Source organism: Linepithema humile, chromosome 7 (genome assembly GCF_040581485.1).
Source record: "Linepithema humile isolate Giens D197 chromosome 7, Lhum_UNIL_v1.0, whole genome shotgun sequence".
NCBI classification, from domain to species: Eukaryota; Metazoa; Arthropoda; class Insecta; order Hymenoptera; family Formicidae; genus Linepithema; species Linepithema humile.
In genome coordinates, this window is record NC_090134.1 from 15,661,779 (window position 1) to 15,675,386 (window position 13,608).

The 13,608-nt window shown below is 31.7% G+C and overlaps 3 protein-coding genes and 1 long non-coding RNA gene across 5 annotated transcripts; 2 read left to right on the forward strand and 2 right to left on the reverse strand.

The window, feature by feature from the left end:
• Nucleotides 1-202: 202 nt before the first annotated feature.
• LOC105678236 (uncharacterized) lies at nucleotides 203-4,679 on the reverse strand. The gene is made up of 4 exons (XM_012377410.2): nucleotides 4,393-4,679; nucleotides 1,626-2,012; nucleotides 877-1,038; nucleotides 203-796 (listed from the first exon to the last, which is right to left on the reverse strand). The coding sequence occupies exons 2-4, from the start codon at nucleotides 1,803-1,805 to the stop codon at nucleotides 590-592; spliced, it is 549 nt and encodes a 182-aa protein (XP_012232833.1). The 5' UTR covers nucleotides 1,806-2,012; nucleotides 4,393-4,679; the 3' UTR covers nucleotides 203-589.
• LOC137001056 (uncharacterized) lies at nucleotides 1,388-1,898 on the forward strand. The gene is made up of 2 exons (XR_010891209.1): nucleotides 1,388-1,493; nucleotides 1,540-1,898. It is a non-coding gene; the product is annotated as an uncharacterized lncRNA (long non-coding RNA).
• A 351-nt stretch (nucleotides 4,680-5,030) lies between the features above and the next one.
• Nucleotides 5,031-8,749, reverse strand: LOC105678434 (uncharacterized). The gene is made up of 4 exons (XM_012377788.2): nucleotides 8,591-8,749; nucleotides 8,204-8,508; nucleotides 7,296-7,564; nucleotides 5,031-7,219 (listed from the first exon to the last, which is right to left on the reverse strand). Exons 2-4 carry the CDS (start codon nucleotides 8,284-8,286, stop codon nucleotides 6,627-6,629), a joined length of 945 nt encoding a protein of 314 aa, XP_012233211.1. The 5' UTR covers nucleotides 8,287-8,508; nucleotides 8,591-8,749; the 3' UTR covers nucleotides 5,031-6,626.
• Nucleotides 8,750-8,885: 136 nt separating this feature from the next.
• Nucleotides 8,886-13,123, forward strand: LOC105677844 (solute carrier family 35 member G1-like). 2 transcript variants are annotated; one of them, XM_067359015.1, is made up of 3 exons: nucleotides 8,886-9,418; nucleotides 9,765-9,906; nucleotides 10,476-13,123. In XM_067359015.1, the coding sequence occupies exon 3, from the start codon at nucleotides 10,478-10,480 to the stop codon at nucleotides 11,522-11,524; it is 1,047 nt and encodes a 348-aa protein (XP_067215116.1). In that variant the 5' UTR covers nucleotides 8,886-9,418; nucleotides 9,765-9,906; nucleotides 10,476-10,477; the 3' UTR covers nucleotides 11,525-13,123. The 2 variants fall into 2 exon arrangements, with proteins under 2 accessions (XP_067215116.1, XP_012232144.1); XM_012376721.2 differs by having other exon boundaries at nucleotides 9,805-9,906.
• Nucleotides 13,124-13,608: the final 485 nt, after the last annotated feature.

Here is a 13,608-nt window from a genome sequence, read left to right on the forward strand (position 1 = left end):
GCGGTAACTTATTTTATATTGGGATATCGTCATCAAGCTCATAGATTTCACTTGAAAAAAAAAGAAGGTAAAATGTTATGCATCTTACGCAATAAAGTCAATTTAGGATTAACAAAGTAATTTATTTTATATTTTTGAATTTTGACTTAAAGAAATTTTAATAATATAAACCTTTTTACAAGACTGTAATATAAAAAGAACAATATAAAACGTTTTTCCTCTATTTGTGTTATAATATGTGTTACAATCTTCTTAATTCTTAACAGAAACTTTGCATGCATTTGTTCTTAAAAATATAACAAGATATAAAAAAAATATTAATAAAACAAATTACAGATTAATATGACAAATATAATATCCACTATGAAGAAGAATAGAAATGAATAACAACTATATTATATATTGTGTACATGTGCGCGCACATGTGTGTGTGTGTTACGTGTGTGTTGTAACAGTTGTATATGTATAAAATATAACAGTTATTTTATAACAATTTTTTAAATTTGAAGTATCTAATCATATTTAATTTATCGTTACCATTTTAAAATTCCGTGACGTTAGGATCTCACTAGATACAATTCAAATTTACTCACGTCACTACTCTTTTCATGTAGTTGCATTGCCGCAGAAATTTGTGCATTCGAATTTGGTGCATTTTACCGACACGATTCATGCAGGTTTCATTTTGGCATAAAGCGCAGAACTCCGCCGAAATGTCGTGGAACGGTGAACGGAAGTACACGTTGGCGTTCTTCAAACTCTTGTTTTTGTGATGCGCCCATATGTGCAGAATGACCTGCGCGTGAAAAATCAAAGTGTTGAATTTAATAATTTGCATTTATAGAAGTATTGCCAAAGTTTCGACATCCACAATACCTCGAAGATCATCAGCAGAGCGAGAAACCAGCGGAAGTAAATAATGGCCGGTAAAAACAGGCAAATGGGATTTATCTGGCCGAATGAAGCACCTGCTGGAACCGGTTCTATCTCTATTTGGCGACGTTTTTTCGACGACTTCTCCTTTATCTCTTTTGGTATCTGCGAGAGACGACTTGTTTGTTTCCAATTGCAATCATTTTACTACCATCCACACTTATATACTATATAAGTGATATATGTTTAATAGTTCGGTATATGTAATAAAGTTTTTACAATATTAACTAGATAGAGACAATAAATGTATATGAAGTATTTCGAAGATATATTGCAGCGCAATAAAATATTGATTGGGAAATATTGATGCGCAAAATGGCATATTGTTTAAAAAAAGATAAATTCGAGATACGAATATATCTGCTATACGTGCGTGCGTGTGTGAGAAAACGTATCTAATGTAAATCTAATGTAAATCAAACGCGCACATTCATTGCGAAGTCACTAGCCGCTTGTTAAAACCGACGCGCTTATACTTATGTAAAGTGTCTTTTAAACTCAGTGTGACGCACGAGAAGTTGTATATAAATGCAAATTCGCAGTAGAAGTTACACAAAAATGTATGTGCATCTCATTTTATATTTACACAAATTAATTTTGTAATAGTGTGTTTACAGAAGAACCGTAACGCGAGCTTTAAGTCGAGGGATCTGTAAGTCGACGGGAGAGATGCAAAGCTGCTCCTTAAATACCTGAAACGGCGCTTTCCGCAGATGACTTCTCACTATCACGTGGTCCGTGATGTTGACTTCCGGCTCTCCGGTCTCCGCGTCGTTCATCGTCGTCGAATCGCCCAGACGGTGAAAATCGTAATTGTCGAACGGATGGATCAGATCCTCGCCGGTCTCCTCGTCTATGAAGACTCGGTCCATGTCGACTGTCCTCGTTTGTGCACCTCGTGTAAAAAAAAAAAAAAGACCGGGTGGCCGGGAAAGACGGTTTGGTAGTAGGTTTTGATCGTCGGGTCTTCGGGGGTCACACTTCCCGGATGTCTACTCCATGCGCGCACACACTATGCAAATCGCAAGGCAATCTGTGCGTGGAAGGGAGGAAACTCCTGAACCAGGCCAGACGGCAATCTGCAACAGGATGTTTTGAGTCAGCGAGATCGATTTTTCATCGGCGATGAACAATCCTAATCGTAAATATGGATATCGCTACATTTTGCAAAGTTTGCCTCTCGCGATACTTCGAAATACAAAAGATGTAATTGATTGTACTTGGATCGCTATCTCGCTATTTATCAGAATTATCAGAGAGCGATAATGTATCTAGCACACAGACATTTGCATACTAATACTTTGAAGAATTGTATGCGGTAACGAAAATGAGTCACCATTTGCGTTCAGATAAATCACGGCGCTATTTTCCGTAATTAAAGGATCATTTCTTATCATTGCTTCAACAAAATTGTGCTTGGCAAGACTATAGTCAACAAGTTACAAGCTTCTCTTTTTCTCTCTCTCTCGCTCTCTTTCTCTTTCTCTCTTATGAGACTTCTTATACCGGATTATATAAAGTCATTGGCGCGTCCGTGAAGACTCGCTACTAGTATCGTCGTTAATCACGTCGTTTTCCGCGAAACACACGCAGCATGTGCATCCGTATTTTCTACATGCGTTTGCGACAATTTTACAAAGATATCGAAGAGCGCAACACATGATTTTGACAATTCGCTTCGACAGCCTGACGGTTTTCTCCTCTTTTTTTTTTTTTTTTTTTCAATAAAAGAGAATCGTTAACATTCTAAAATTACGAGACGAATATAGTCGCAAAGGTTGTTGAATTCTAAAATTAAAAGTGGTTTTATGCAATAATGATTTGCACGTCCGCTTAGGACTTTTCGAGTCGAACGCATCGTGACGTATCATGAATTACTGATGAACTTGATATTAATGTTATATCGATTTCTTTATCTTTCAATCACGATATCTTTTATAAAAAAAAAAAAGATTTCAACAAATATACGTATGTCGCTGAAGTATGTAACGTCGTTCGTTGTAGAAAACAACTTGACGTCTTATTAATGTTCTGCAAACGGTAGAAAAATAATTTCATTCGTTTTGTAGACTTGAACGACGCAGATATTCACATTGGTTCCTTGAGGCGTAATTATCAAAGCAATTACGATAGCGCGATATACTTGAAGTGTTGAGAGTTCGTGCGCGGTTGAAAGAAACGCAAAAAATAGGATAAGACGCAACTTGACACCTTATAAGTTGCACACCTCTGCTTCAATGTTTCTTATGTATCGTGAATAAAGTTAAAAATATTCGACATCCAATTCGCATTATTACGGATATTATTGCCGGCATTCAGGTTTTGAAGTTTGTTGTAACAAATTGCTGCTTGCCGTGACGATAAAAAAAATATGCCGAGGTCGTAAACTGTTTAACACTATTTTGAATTTGCAAACAAAATAAATCGTTCAAAGAGATAAGTGTACTATTTTGGTTCTAACATCTGCATTTTCTAAAGATTTCTTTATGAAGTTTGGCGGGCTTAACTTAAAATTAGACGTGCGGATCGGAATTTGAGAAATATTATGTGCGACTCAGATGCGGATAGAATTAGAATATACAAACAGAATCATTTTATTTTAATCGAATTCAACTTGACAAAGTCCAATATGATGCATCTACTTTTCATTACTAAGAATTTATGAACTTATGCATGATATATGATGATGTAATAAGTTACGAGACACGTAACCATTTATATATTTCGCACCAAAAAGTCTAATTTAAATCATCAGAAACATGTTTTTTTTTTTGGTAGCGTAAATTAAATTTTTTACATTGAAGCTTAGATTTGTATCTTCAATTTAGCATGGTTCAAATTTACATCAATTTATAATTCCTAAGTTATAAAGTTATGAATTGGTGCAAAATAAAAGTCGTTTTCATATTATATATTAAAATATTAAATATTAAATGGTATTTGTTAATAGCGATTCTATGTTATCAAAGTGTGTTAAATTAAAAATTCCAGAATAATAATTTGTATTCGCTTTTAAAAATAGGTCTGTCCGTACGTTATCAATAATTATCAATAATGCTTCTTATCTGAAATAGTATAATACAACGTACAAAAAAGATTTTTATATTAATGCATCAAGATCAAGGTTACCCAGGTGCGCTTATCGGTATACGAGATACGCAAAGTGCAAAATACGTAAGAAAAATGCCTATATAAAAATTCTAAAGCAAAATTTATCTACAGATAACTGATTTCGGGACGCTGAAGTAAATAACAGAAAGATTGAATGATAAATTCGCGCAAAATCTCTTTTATCAAAAAGATACGAAAATGCAACGAATTTTATTTGCGGTTGCAAGAAGATAAAACCAATGTACACAGCGATGTCGATGTTTTTTGAGGAAAGACAGCGCGATCGAGAGAAATAAAATGAAACCAAAGCGCGATGCACGATTAGTTTGAAACAAGTTTGAAACTTACTCTGTCAATGATACTGCGCGCCGTACTTAATGATTAATATGGCCTTCGCAGCTGCAGCGGCATAAGATGCGGAATTAATTTGTTACGTAGATTCACTCGCCATTCGATCGCGGCGGATCGGATGATGCCATAATCCAAATGTGCTTGGACGCCACACGTCTGAAAAGCGTAACGCGACACCGAGATCACCGTAAAATCGCACGACGGTACACAAAACATTTATTCAACAAACCGGGGTCGTAACTCCCCTCTTGAAAAGTGGGGGAACAGCGATTTCAGTAGCGCCGCCACGGCAAGGATCTCGGAAATGGCGAACTAAAGAATAAGAAGTGGGAGGTGCGCGCGCGATTTAAATCCGTATAAAAATATATACACAATTCTTTTTTTAATATTATTATAAATTTAAATTTAATAAAGAAATATTAGTTTTCTTACCGATCTTGTGCATACTTCTTATCGGCGCAATATGGCATTTATCTTTATGGCAATTGATCAAGAATAATAAACATTTCTTGAACATGACAAGACGCTTATGGGCAACCTTTTTTTGGGCACAAGACGTTTATAGCCGTGAATAATAAACACTTCTAAGAGGTAAATAAAGTACTAACTATAATAGCAAAAATAAATATATCAAATATTCTTTTATGCTTTTATTGGCATAAGTCAGTATTGGCTATACCTATTTGTACATAATTTTCTTGTGTGTTTAATAACAATCTCGATTTAACTAACAGTGAAAATTCTTGAAGGTATATTGAACGTAGTGAAATCTATGATAGAGTTGTAGACCAGGCATCATTAATATCTTGCATTTTCAGTTCAGCTATTTTCAAGTCACATCAAAGTTTAATATTTGTACATTATATACGTCTCAAAATTTGTATCTGTTACAATGACATCTTTAAATGTTTGGGAGATGTAAAAGATTAAACATAAAGTTAAACAATAAATATAATAGATTACACAAATTAAAATAATCCATGAAAATATAAATTCAAGGTTTTTAACCGACTCGACTAAATATCTAGCCATGCTGAATCCAACTTGAAAATGCATAACTGAATAATGGTATTAATGAAGCCTAGTGTATTATATATATTTTATCGTACTGTGTTTCAATTTACTGCACATCGCAGTTTACAAGATGTTCTACGTTGATAAAATGTGCCATTTAAATTGACAAAATTTGGCATATTCAACACACTTCGGTTGTGCCGCAATCTGGATGCAGTGCACAGAGAATGGACGAGTATTTTTAATTCGAAATATCAATATTCTTAATATTAAGTAATTAACACAACAAAGTTAACAAACCGTAGCGTGTATATACTTCAAAAATTTGTTTTAGTGGAAATATCGATAATAATTTCATCATACGAGTAGAATCGATTAATTCAATGTCATACTTCTTAGTGCTGATGTTAAAAAAAAATAGAAAGTTTTAAAATGTCTATTTTCCGATCAAGTTACTTTCTCTATACATGCAATGTTGCATCTGCAAAGTGCGGCTGCATTTTTTTATGCAATTATTTTTTTAAATCAATCCATTGATTTCAGAGAGTATTCCGCATATAAAGATATAATCTCATTAATAATTAAAAACTGGAAAATTAATAATTTATGATATTTTTTTTCTGTATATGTTAGAAAATATGGAATGTGTCGTATAAAATTATTTATTCATCAATGGCATTATTTTAATACTTTTGCAAGATAATTAGAATAAAACTAGTAAGAAAAAGACAGAATATAGTTCATGACGTGGAAGCAGCTTTCCTTGAATTGAGCTAATGGTGTGCAGAGCTTTGAATTTGATTATATAAAAAGTCATATGCTTCATCATACAGCGCAATATGCGCACTTTGCAGACGCAAATATGTGGAATACATTATTTTAAGAAAATAGACATTATTGAGTCCTTCAGCTTTCTTCTCTGCCACCTTCTCTATCGTTAATCGTACGAGACATAGCCCCGTTTTAACTGCTTGAATGCACAGGCTGTTTTGACCCCAAAAGTTTATACGAATATATATTTTATAAATTTTTAAGAATTCACATGTAAAACTCGTGATTATTTCCACGAAATGTCCGAATTAATTCTATGATGAGTTCAATTAAAGTTACACGTTAATAATGTAGAATTAAAAACTAAATTCATCTAAATAATCTAAGTATAGTTTGGTGGAAGCATAATTAGCAGCTACATGGTTAAAATTAAATTGAATATAGCTTTACATAGAAGTTGGTGACCAAAAATTCATCTCTCTTAATTCAGACGGTTTAGCCTCGAGTACATTTACGTAAATAGACGACTTATTTGCCGATTTTTCTTCCTTTCCGATATATGTAAGATTTTGCGAAGATATCGATTTTTTTCGATTAAGCGGTTTGCGTGGTTCCAAAGGCTCGTCTTCCTCCTCTATCTTTGCTGTAATAACTTCCCGTGATTGACCTAATATGCTGGACAAAATCCAATTACCTTGATATTTCTCCTTGTCTGGTACGAATGCACCTGTAAAGTATCTGTTAGCAAGAATCTTCCTACGCGCTTTCGGTGAACTATCTGGAGTTCCTGTAGGCGACGTCAACGGAGTTGCCGGTAACGACTTGCTAACATTTTTCAGCGAGCTTTCTTGAGAGCTTTGCTGAGAGTGTGAATCCGACGTAAATATTTTGGTGAATTTACCAGACATCATTTGATTGGCAACATGAACAATCGATTTGCCGCAAAGAGCCGGTTCACCGTGAAAACCGTCGTCTGTTCCCTGTGATTTAGGTTTTACATTTCCACTTGTCGAGGTCTTTTGAGATATAACACTGCCAGCTAAAGCAGTAATACCACAATTTATTAATGTTTAAAGCATATTTAAAATAAAAAAAAAAAATGAATTATGCTATACCTTTACTGTTTATGATAGGAATAAACGGTTGGCATGGCAAAGGGTGTTTGCTAAAATCAATCTCCTTGACCTCTTTCAAATTGGAAATGGATTTGTCACTTGTTATCTGATTTGAAGCACCTGTGTTATTGTTTTCATTCAAAACCTCAGTTACAATACGTTTCAATCCCTGTTGTGGTGCTTCGGAATTTTGTGATTTTGGATACCTTATATAAAAGAAACTATCATCATAAGATGGTGGGCTAAATGCAGCTTCGTCAAAGTCAAATCTAGAAAAATACAAAGAAAATTATATTAGAACAAAATGTAATGACAAATGTGTGCAATCAAATATATACTGCATATAGTAAATTGCAAATTATTATAGTTAATTTGAGTCACACATCACTCAATTAATAAATTAATAACTTTTTTTATATTAACAAAGATTTAAAACAGAATAAAAATTCTTAACAAACCAATTATTACTCCACCGATAAAAATAACATGGCCAATTATTATTCCGCCGATAAAAATAACATAAATATATTATATTCAAATAAAATATCTTTAAACAATGATAAATCTACAATATTAATATTAAAAATTATTTTCTAATCAATAATCAATTATATAAATTGTTATATTTACATAAAAACTTTGTATAAAACAATGAATGGATAATTTATTAAAAGCAATTATGTGTCCAATGGAGTACACAAATGTCAACTATAAATAATAGGTTAATTTGGCAAAACACCAACTTATATGTACATGACAACATAACAGTTTCTATAGTAAATAGATATAACAGCTTCACAATGTCACCGTTAATTTATTGCTTGAATACACCAATAATCAAACAATTGAACAAGATTAAATCATTCTTCGTAAAAATCAATAATCAAATTGTGAAAAATAAAACCTACCTGTTATCTATTTTTCCTTTCATCCATTGTGGCAATGAAATTCCACTACCGAGAGACCTATCCGGTTGTCCTGAAGTACCCATCCTTGTATGACTTTGTAAAACTCAATATATAGCAAAAACTTGTCTTTATGTTAATAATATATAGATGTACAAAATGACATGCCAAAAGTTGATGCTTTGTTATCCATATTAATCCTGCATTAATCCCGATACATGCGTAGTTATTATTTGTACAGTTGTATAATACAATTAGTAAGAGCACTGCAGCTTTTAGGATTTGGACCACGTTATCGTTCGGTTGATCTGCAATTTGGCAGATTCTTAGAATACAATAAACTCTATTATTAATGCAATAAAGAAATATGTGAAATGGCGCGGTACTTACTTTCTTATTACGGTGTAAGAATATTGTTTTGATGATTATCTTCATAATTATAATGCTAGACTACCTTGGACGAAAATAGCAGTGAATAAACGTAATGTTGATAATGGCTGACGAACGTATACAAATGGCCACTGCAGCTATATAGAAGATTCATATTGTGTTCGTCATCCACGTACGACACCTGACGTCCAATAAGAAAATTTATTTTCTAGTAACAGTTCAGGCGTTAAATAAAATTCCTAGAAGGCACATTTTTCTATTGGCTATCGGCATTCGGCGCAGTGCAGTAAATCTAGCATTAGCGTATAGAGGATTTGCTATTTAATGAAAATTTTGTTTCGAAAATCTGTTCGTTTTCGAGGGTACATTCTATATTTTCTTTCTTCCTTCTTATTTCACCTAAAACGTAGGTGCGAGTCTGGTGCAAGCTTATACCTCAAGAAAGTACAGTTAAAATGAACAGACTTACTGTTAAAATTTAGAATTTTTTTATTGTTAATAAAATAATCATTGAAAATTATTATTACGCTTGGTATTGGCGAAAATATATATATATGAGAAAGTAATTTTGAGACTAAAAGTAGGAATAAATAAAACCATTACTCGTAAGTTATATAGACACGAAGTGATGGTTGTCGACAGCATAGCCTTGACAACGTTATCCTAAATATGGCAATTAGCGCCTAAATATAAGACAATTGCATCTAATGTCGTGTGATAACAGTAATCTTTAACATTCTTCGTCTTCCATTTAAACTACGTTCTGTATTGTATTACTCTTATCACGTAATTTCACGTACAACGTCTTTAACGAGTTACAAGTGTTGGGTAAGTGGGATAAGATAGTAAAAATTTCCACGTGTGATTTATGCAAAATTCAAATTGATTAAATAGAATTGTAAAATATAACGCAGCATCTATATGCATATAATTTACTCAATTTATTATTGCAATCTTATTCATTATAAAATTTATATGATAGTATAAAAAGCAAAGAAATCTGCATAATCACTTTAATTATTTATTATAAAAAAAATGGTTTGGTATCATTATTTAATATTAATACTATTTGATTTACATAAAATGTTGTGCACTGTTTCGAATATGCTGTTTTGTATTTTATGCCTTGAATTATTCTTACCAAGACATTGCATATTTATTATTTTCTGTACAGATTGATAATAAATTTCTTTGTACATGATTAATTATTTAAGGAGATGAAAATCTAATCAAAAATATCAAGTGCAAAATATCACAAACTCGCTATTTGATACTGTATTAATTATTGGTATCATTGCACTACTCTCCATTATTTTGTAAGTATAAAATGATGTTCACATTATTTATAAAATGTAAAAAACTGTGTTTACATTATATATGCAGGCTATTACAAGTTGTACAATTTGTGAAATAAAGCAATTTCAATCATTTTCTATTTTTTTTTTTTTTTTAAGTTCAAGCTGAAGTGATAAAAAATAATATTAATTTTTTAATCTATAAACACAATTTTCTTTAAAAGGAAACTTTATGAGCACATTTTGTTTTATCTGCATTCTCAATAATGAATAATTTTATGCGTAAAAAAATTCATTTTATATGTGATATTAATAGGATTAGATATACCAAAATGCTTTACTGTTTTAAAATCGCAAACAGCTGTAGCATTGCTTATTGTTGCTATACATTCTCTCATTACACATTTGTATTATCTACAAGTAAAAGAATTACTTCGCATTACCTAGTATTATAACAGAATTGAATTTGTAGAGAAATGTTTTGCTTTACAACTTTTTAATGTAATGCAGTTTTTTTACATTTACGTTGTGATCTCAATATTCTTGTATTGCATATTTGTCGCATACTTCATGAATTATCCTTCTTCCAGATATGTCAGAGCACGTGGAATTGCAACATTTAGTTGATGCCGATGTGGAAAGTGACACAAGAAATCCCAAAAGAAAATTCTCCATCCTATTCTGCAAATCGTGTCCTTACTTGGGTCTAATATTAGCAACACTCTCATCCCTGTTCTTCTCGTTATGCAGTGTCATCGTAAAGAGTCTGGTAGAAGTAAACCCCACAGAAATGGCGATCTTCAGATTTGTGGGAGTACTTTTACCAGCTATACCAATTGTGATTTACAAAGGAGAGCATCCTTTTCCGAAAGGACGTAGATTAATACTTATTTTAAGAAGTTTTATTGGTACAACAGGGCTCATGTTAAGTTTTTACGCGTTCAGGCATATGCCGTTAGCCGATGCCTCTGTTGTTGTATTTTCCGTTCCTGTGTTCGTGGCAATATTTGCGCGGATATTTTTGAAAGAGCCCTGTGGGCTGTTTAATGTCGTTACCGTGTGTCTGACGTTAATCGGCGTAATACTGATAACACGACCGCCGCTGATTTTTGGCAATACTGTAGAATCCCTCTCAGATGGTAATGTCAAACCAGAGCATGCAGATTTATGGGGTGCCGTGGCTGCTTTCGCGGCTACTTTATTTGGCGCAAACGCGTACGTCTTGTTACGCGCACTGAAAGGTCTTCATTTCTCCGTTATAATGACAAATTTCGGCTCGTTTGCTTTAGTACAGACCACACTTATATCGTGGGCTATTGGCGCGTTATGTTTGCCACGCTGTGGTACAGATAGACTTTTGGTTGTCGCGCTCGCATTGTTTAGCTTCGCAGGTCAGATTTTACTAACTTTGGCTCTTCAGATGGAACAAGCTGGCCCAGTGGCCATAGCAAGATCAACAGATATTGTCTTCGCGTTTTTTTGGCAGGTGCTATTTTTCAACGAGATACCGAATCGATATTCTGTAGGAGGTGCTATATTGGTCACAAGTTCAGTTTTGTTAACAGGATTGAGAAAGTGGGCTCTCTCATTGCCCGAAACATCTAACATCAAAAAGTCTCTTGGAATCTTGGTAATGTAAGCAATATCTGTTTTATTTGCAGAAGTGTAATATATTTTTTTTTTTGTATTTTACTTATATGAAAAACGAACAGAGAATATTTGACATCAATTTAGAATATTGTTCATATTACAATCAGAAATGGATAACAAGACGTTCTTTGTTTAAGCTATATTTGTATAGCAAAAGGGACTAAATTTTTGCTTAAATATTCTACTTTTGAATCTCTTGCCATTTTAAAAGAATTGAAAAGTATTAATTAAAGAATTAAAGTATTTCAACATTTTAGTATAAAAATTTTTGACTCCAAATTATCTGAAGAATCAGTAATTAAATAATGACGTAATTGTAGAGAGACGCCTATGTACGAGAGTAAATCAGAAATTATTCGCAATTTTTTCAAGTGAAATATATTGCGGATAATTTCTGACTTATCCTAGTATTTTGTAGTTGGAAAGTTCGATAGAAGCATCTTCAGGCTTGCAAACTATATTTAAAATTTTTTATAAATTATAATATTAATTATTTTTACAATGAATAATTTGCTATTTTGATATTTTATTTATACAAATTTATATTGTAAAAATTTTAAATTTGTTTTAAAATAGACAAAGAAATCCAAAGCTACTTATATAATATACAGTTGTCTAGTCTAAAAATCAGTATTATTTAAAAATTGATATATATGGAATATATATATGTGATAAAATCATTATAATTTATTATTGTTATTAGTCATAACATTTTAATTATGTCACTGAAAGAAAAAGTAATCGAAGAACTAATCAAGTTTCAAATACGTATAAACTATTTAGAAACCAAAAGATTTATTAGGATACTTATTAATATAATATGAAAAGTTAAATGCAATTATACATATACTTTTTGTCAAAGTTTCTAGTTTTTTTTTTTTTTTTTTTTTTTTTGGTTTAATTATTTAACTTTCGTATGTTTGGTTGAATATGGCAAAGCACAACAACGAAATAGCTCAATCCTAGTTCCATAAATGTTGTGCTACTTGTGTAAATCGATCTTACATATATTGTATATTGAAATTATGAAAAAGTTGCGTAGCACTATTTAATATGAAGATCTAACAAGCGTATATAGGCCTTTATATAATATAAACTATTTAATTTGTATACATCTACTTGCGTGCTTGCGTTGGACTGCTAACTTAGAATGATTTTACTACTTCCAGCGAATTCTCTAGCGAATTAATTCTTAAAGTATATTCTAGAACTGTTTGTAATAATTCACTTTCACATAATAAATTATGAAAAACTGCAGCAATATTTCATATACTAGAATATAAGTATTAATAATATATATACACATGGTGCATAAATTGTCATCTAAGTTTCGGAAGATAAATTTTATTTGCATAAATCTTGCATATTTTACTTTTTAATCACACATTAGTCATTGTTTCTTTTTTTTGTATAGGACGTCTTTATGTGTTTGTATGTATTGGGTTGATCAAAAAGTTTCTTTGTATTTTCGCAACAAATGGATTTATTAGTAAATCGCATTATGTACACATTATATCTTTGAATAAAAAAATTTATACATTATACGGTGAGACGACACGCTATATTTTTTGATAGCAGACAACTTTTTGCACATTTAAAAAGAAAGTTTATTAATGATTTCTTCATCCAGAAGAATTCTGACGAAATGGAATTCTTCGGCAACTTCAAAGGTGATCTAAAAAGACGACGCATACATTGATGAATAATTATTTTATTTAATTTGGAAAATTTTGTCTATTTGTTTATTGAAAAATTCAAAGAAACTTGATCAACTCAATATAATATGTACAAAATGTAACATTTCAGTGCCTTATTCATCTATGAAGAAAGTACATTTTTTATAAAAATAACTTATACTATTTCTAAATTTACGTTCATACAAGAATATATATGTTGTATTGTGTATATTGTGTGTATTGTGGATATGTGCAATGGAAGTAAGATTTTTATTTTTTCTGACTAATAGACAAATTAAATATAATGCATTATACTATAGACTGCTTACAACAATAGTAAAATACTATATTAAAATGATAAATCCTTTTAAAATGACAGTTTTAGATTATTTCGTAT

What these genes read in the sequence shown, in the direction of transcription:
- LOC105678236 (XM_012377410.2), bottom strand. Translation starts at nt 1,805, where the DNA reads ATGGACCGAGTCTTCATAGACGAGGAGACCGGCGAGGATCTGATCCAT. An exon ending in TGCGGAAAGCGCCGTTTCAG is followed by an intron (nt 1,039 to 1,625) that starts GTATTTAAGGAG and finishes CGTCTCTCGCAG; the next exon opens with ATACCAAAAGAGATAAAGGA. An exon ending in CTCTGCTGATGATCTTCGAG is followed by an intron (nt 797 to 876) that starts GTATTGTGGATG and finishes TTTCACGCGCAG; the next exon opens with GTCATTCTGCACATATGGGC.
- LOC105678434 (XM_012377788.2), bottom strand. Translation starts at nt 8,286, where the DNA reads ATGGGTACTTCAGGACAACCGGATAGGTCTCTCGGTAGTGGAATTTCA. An exon ending in AAAGGAAAAATAGATAACAG is followed by an intron (nt 7,565 to 8,203) that starts GTAGGTTTTATT and finishes GTATTTTTCTAG; the next exon opens with ATTTGACTTTGACGAAGCTG. An exon ending in TCCTATCATAAACAGTAAAG is followed by an intron (nt 7,220 to 7,295) that starts GTATAGCATAAT and finishes TTACTGCTTTAG; the next exon opens with CTGGCAGTGTTATATCTCAA.
- LOC105677844 (XM_067359015.1), top strand. Translation starts at nt 10,478, where the DNA reads ATGTCAGAGCACGTGGAATTGCAACATTTAGTTGATGCCGATGTGGAA.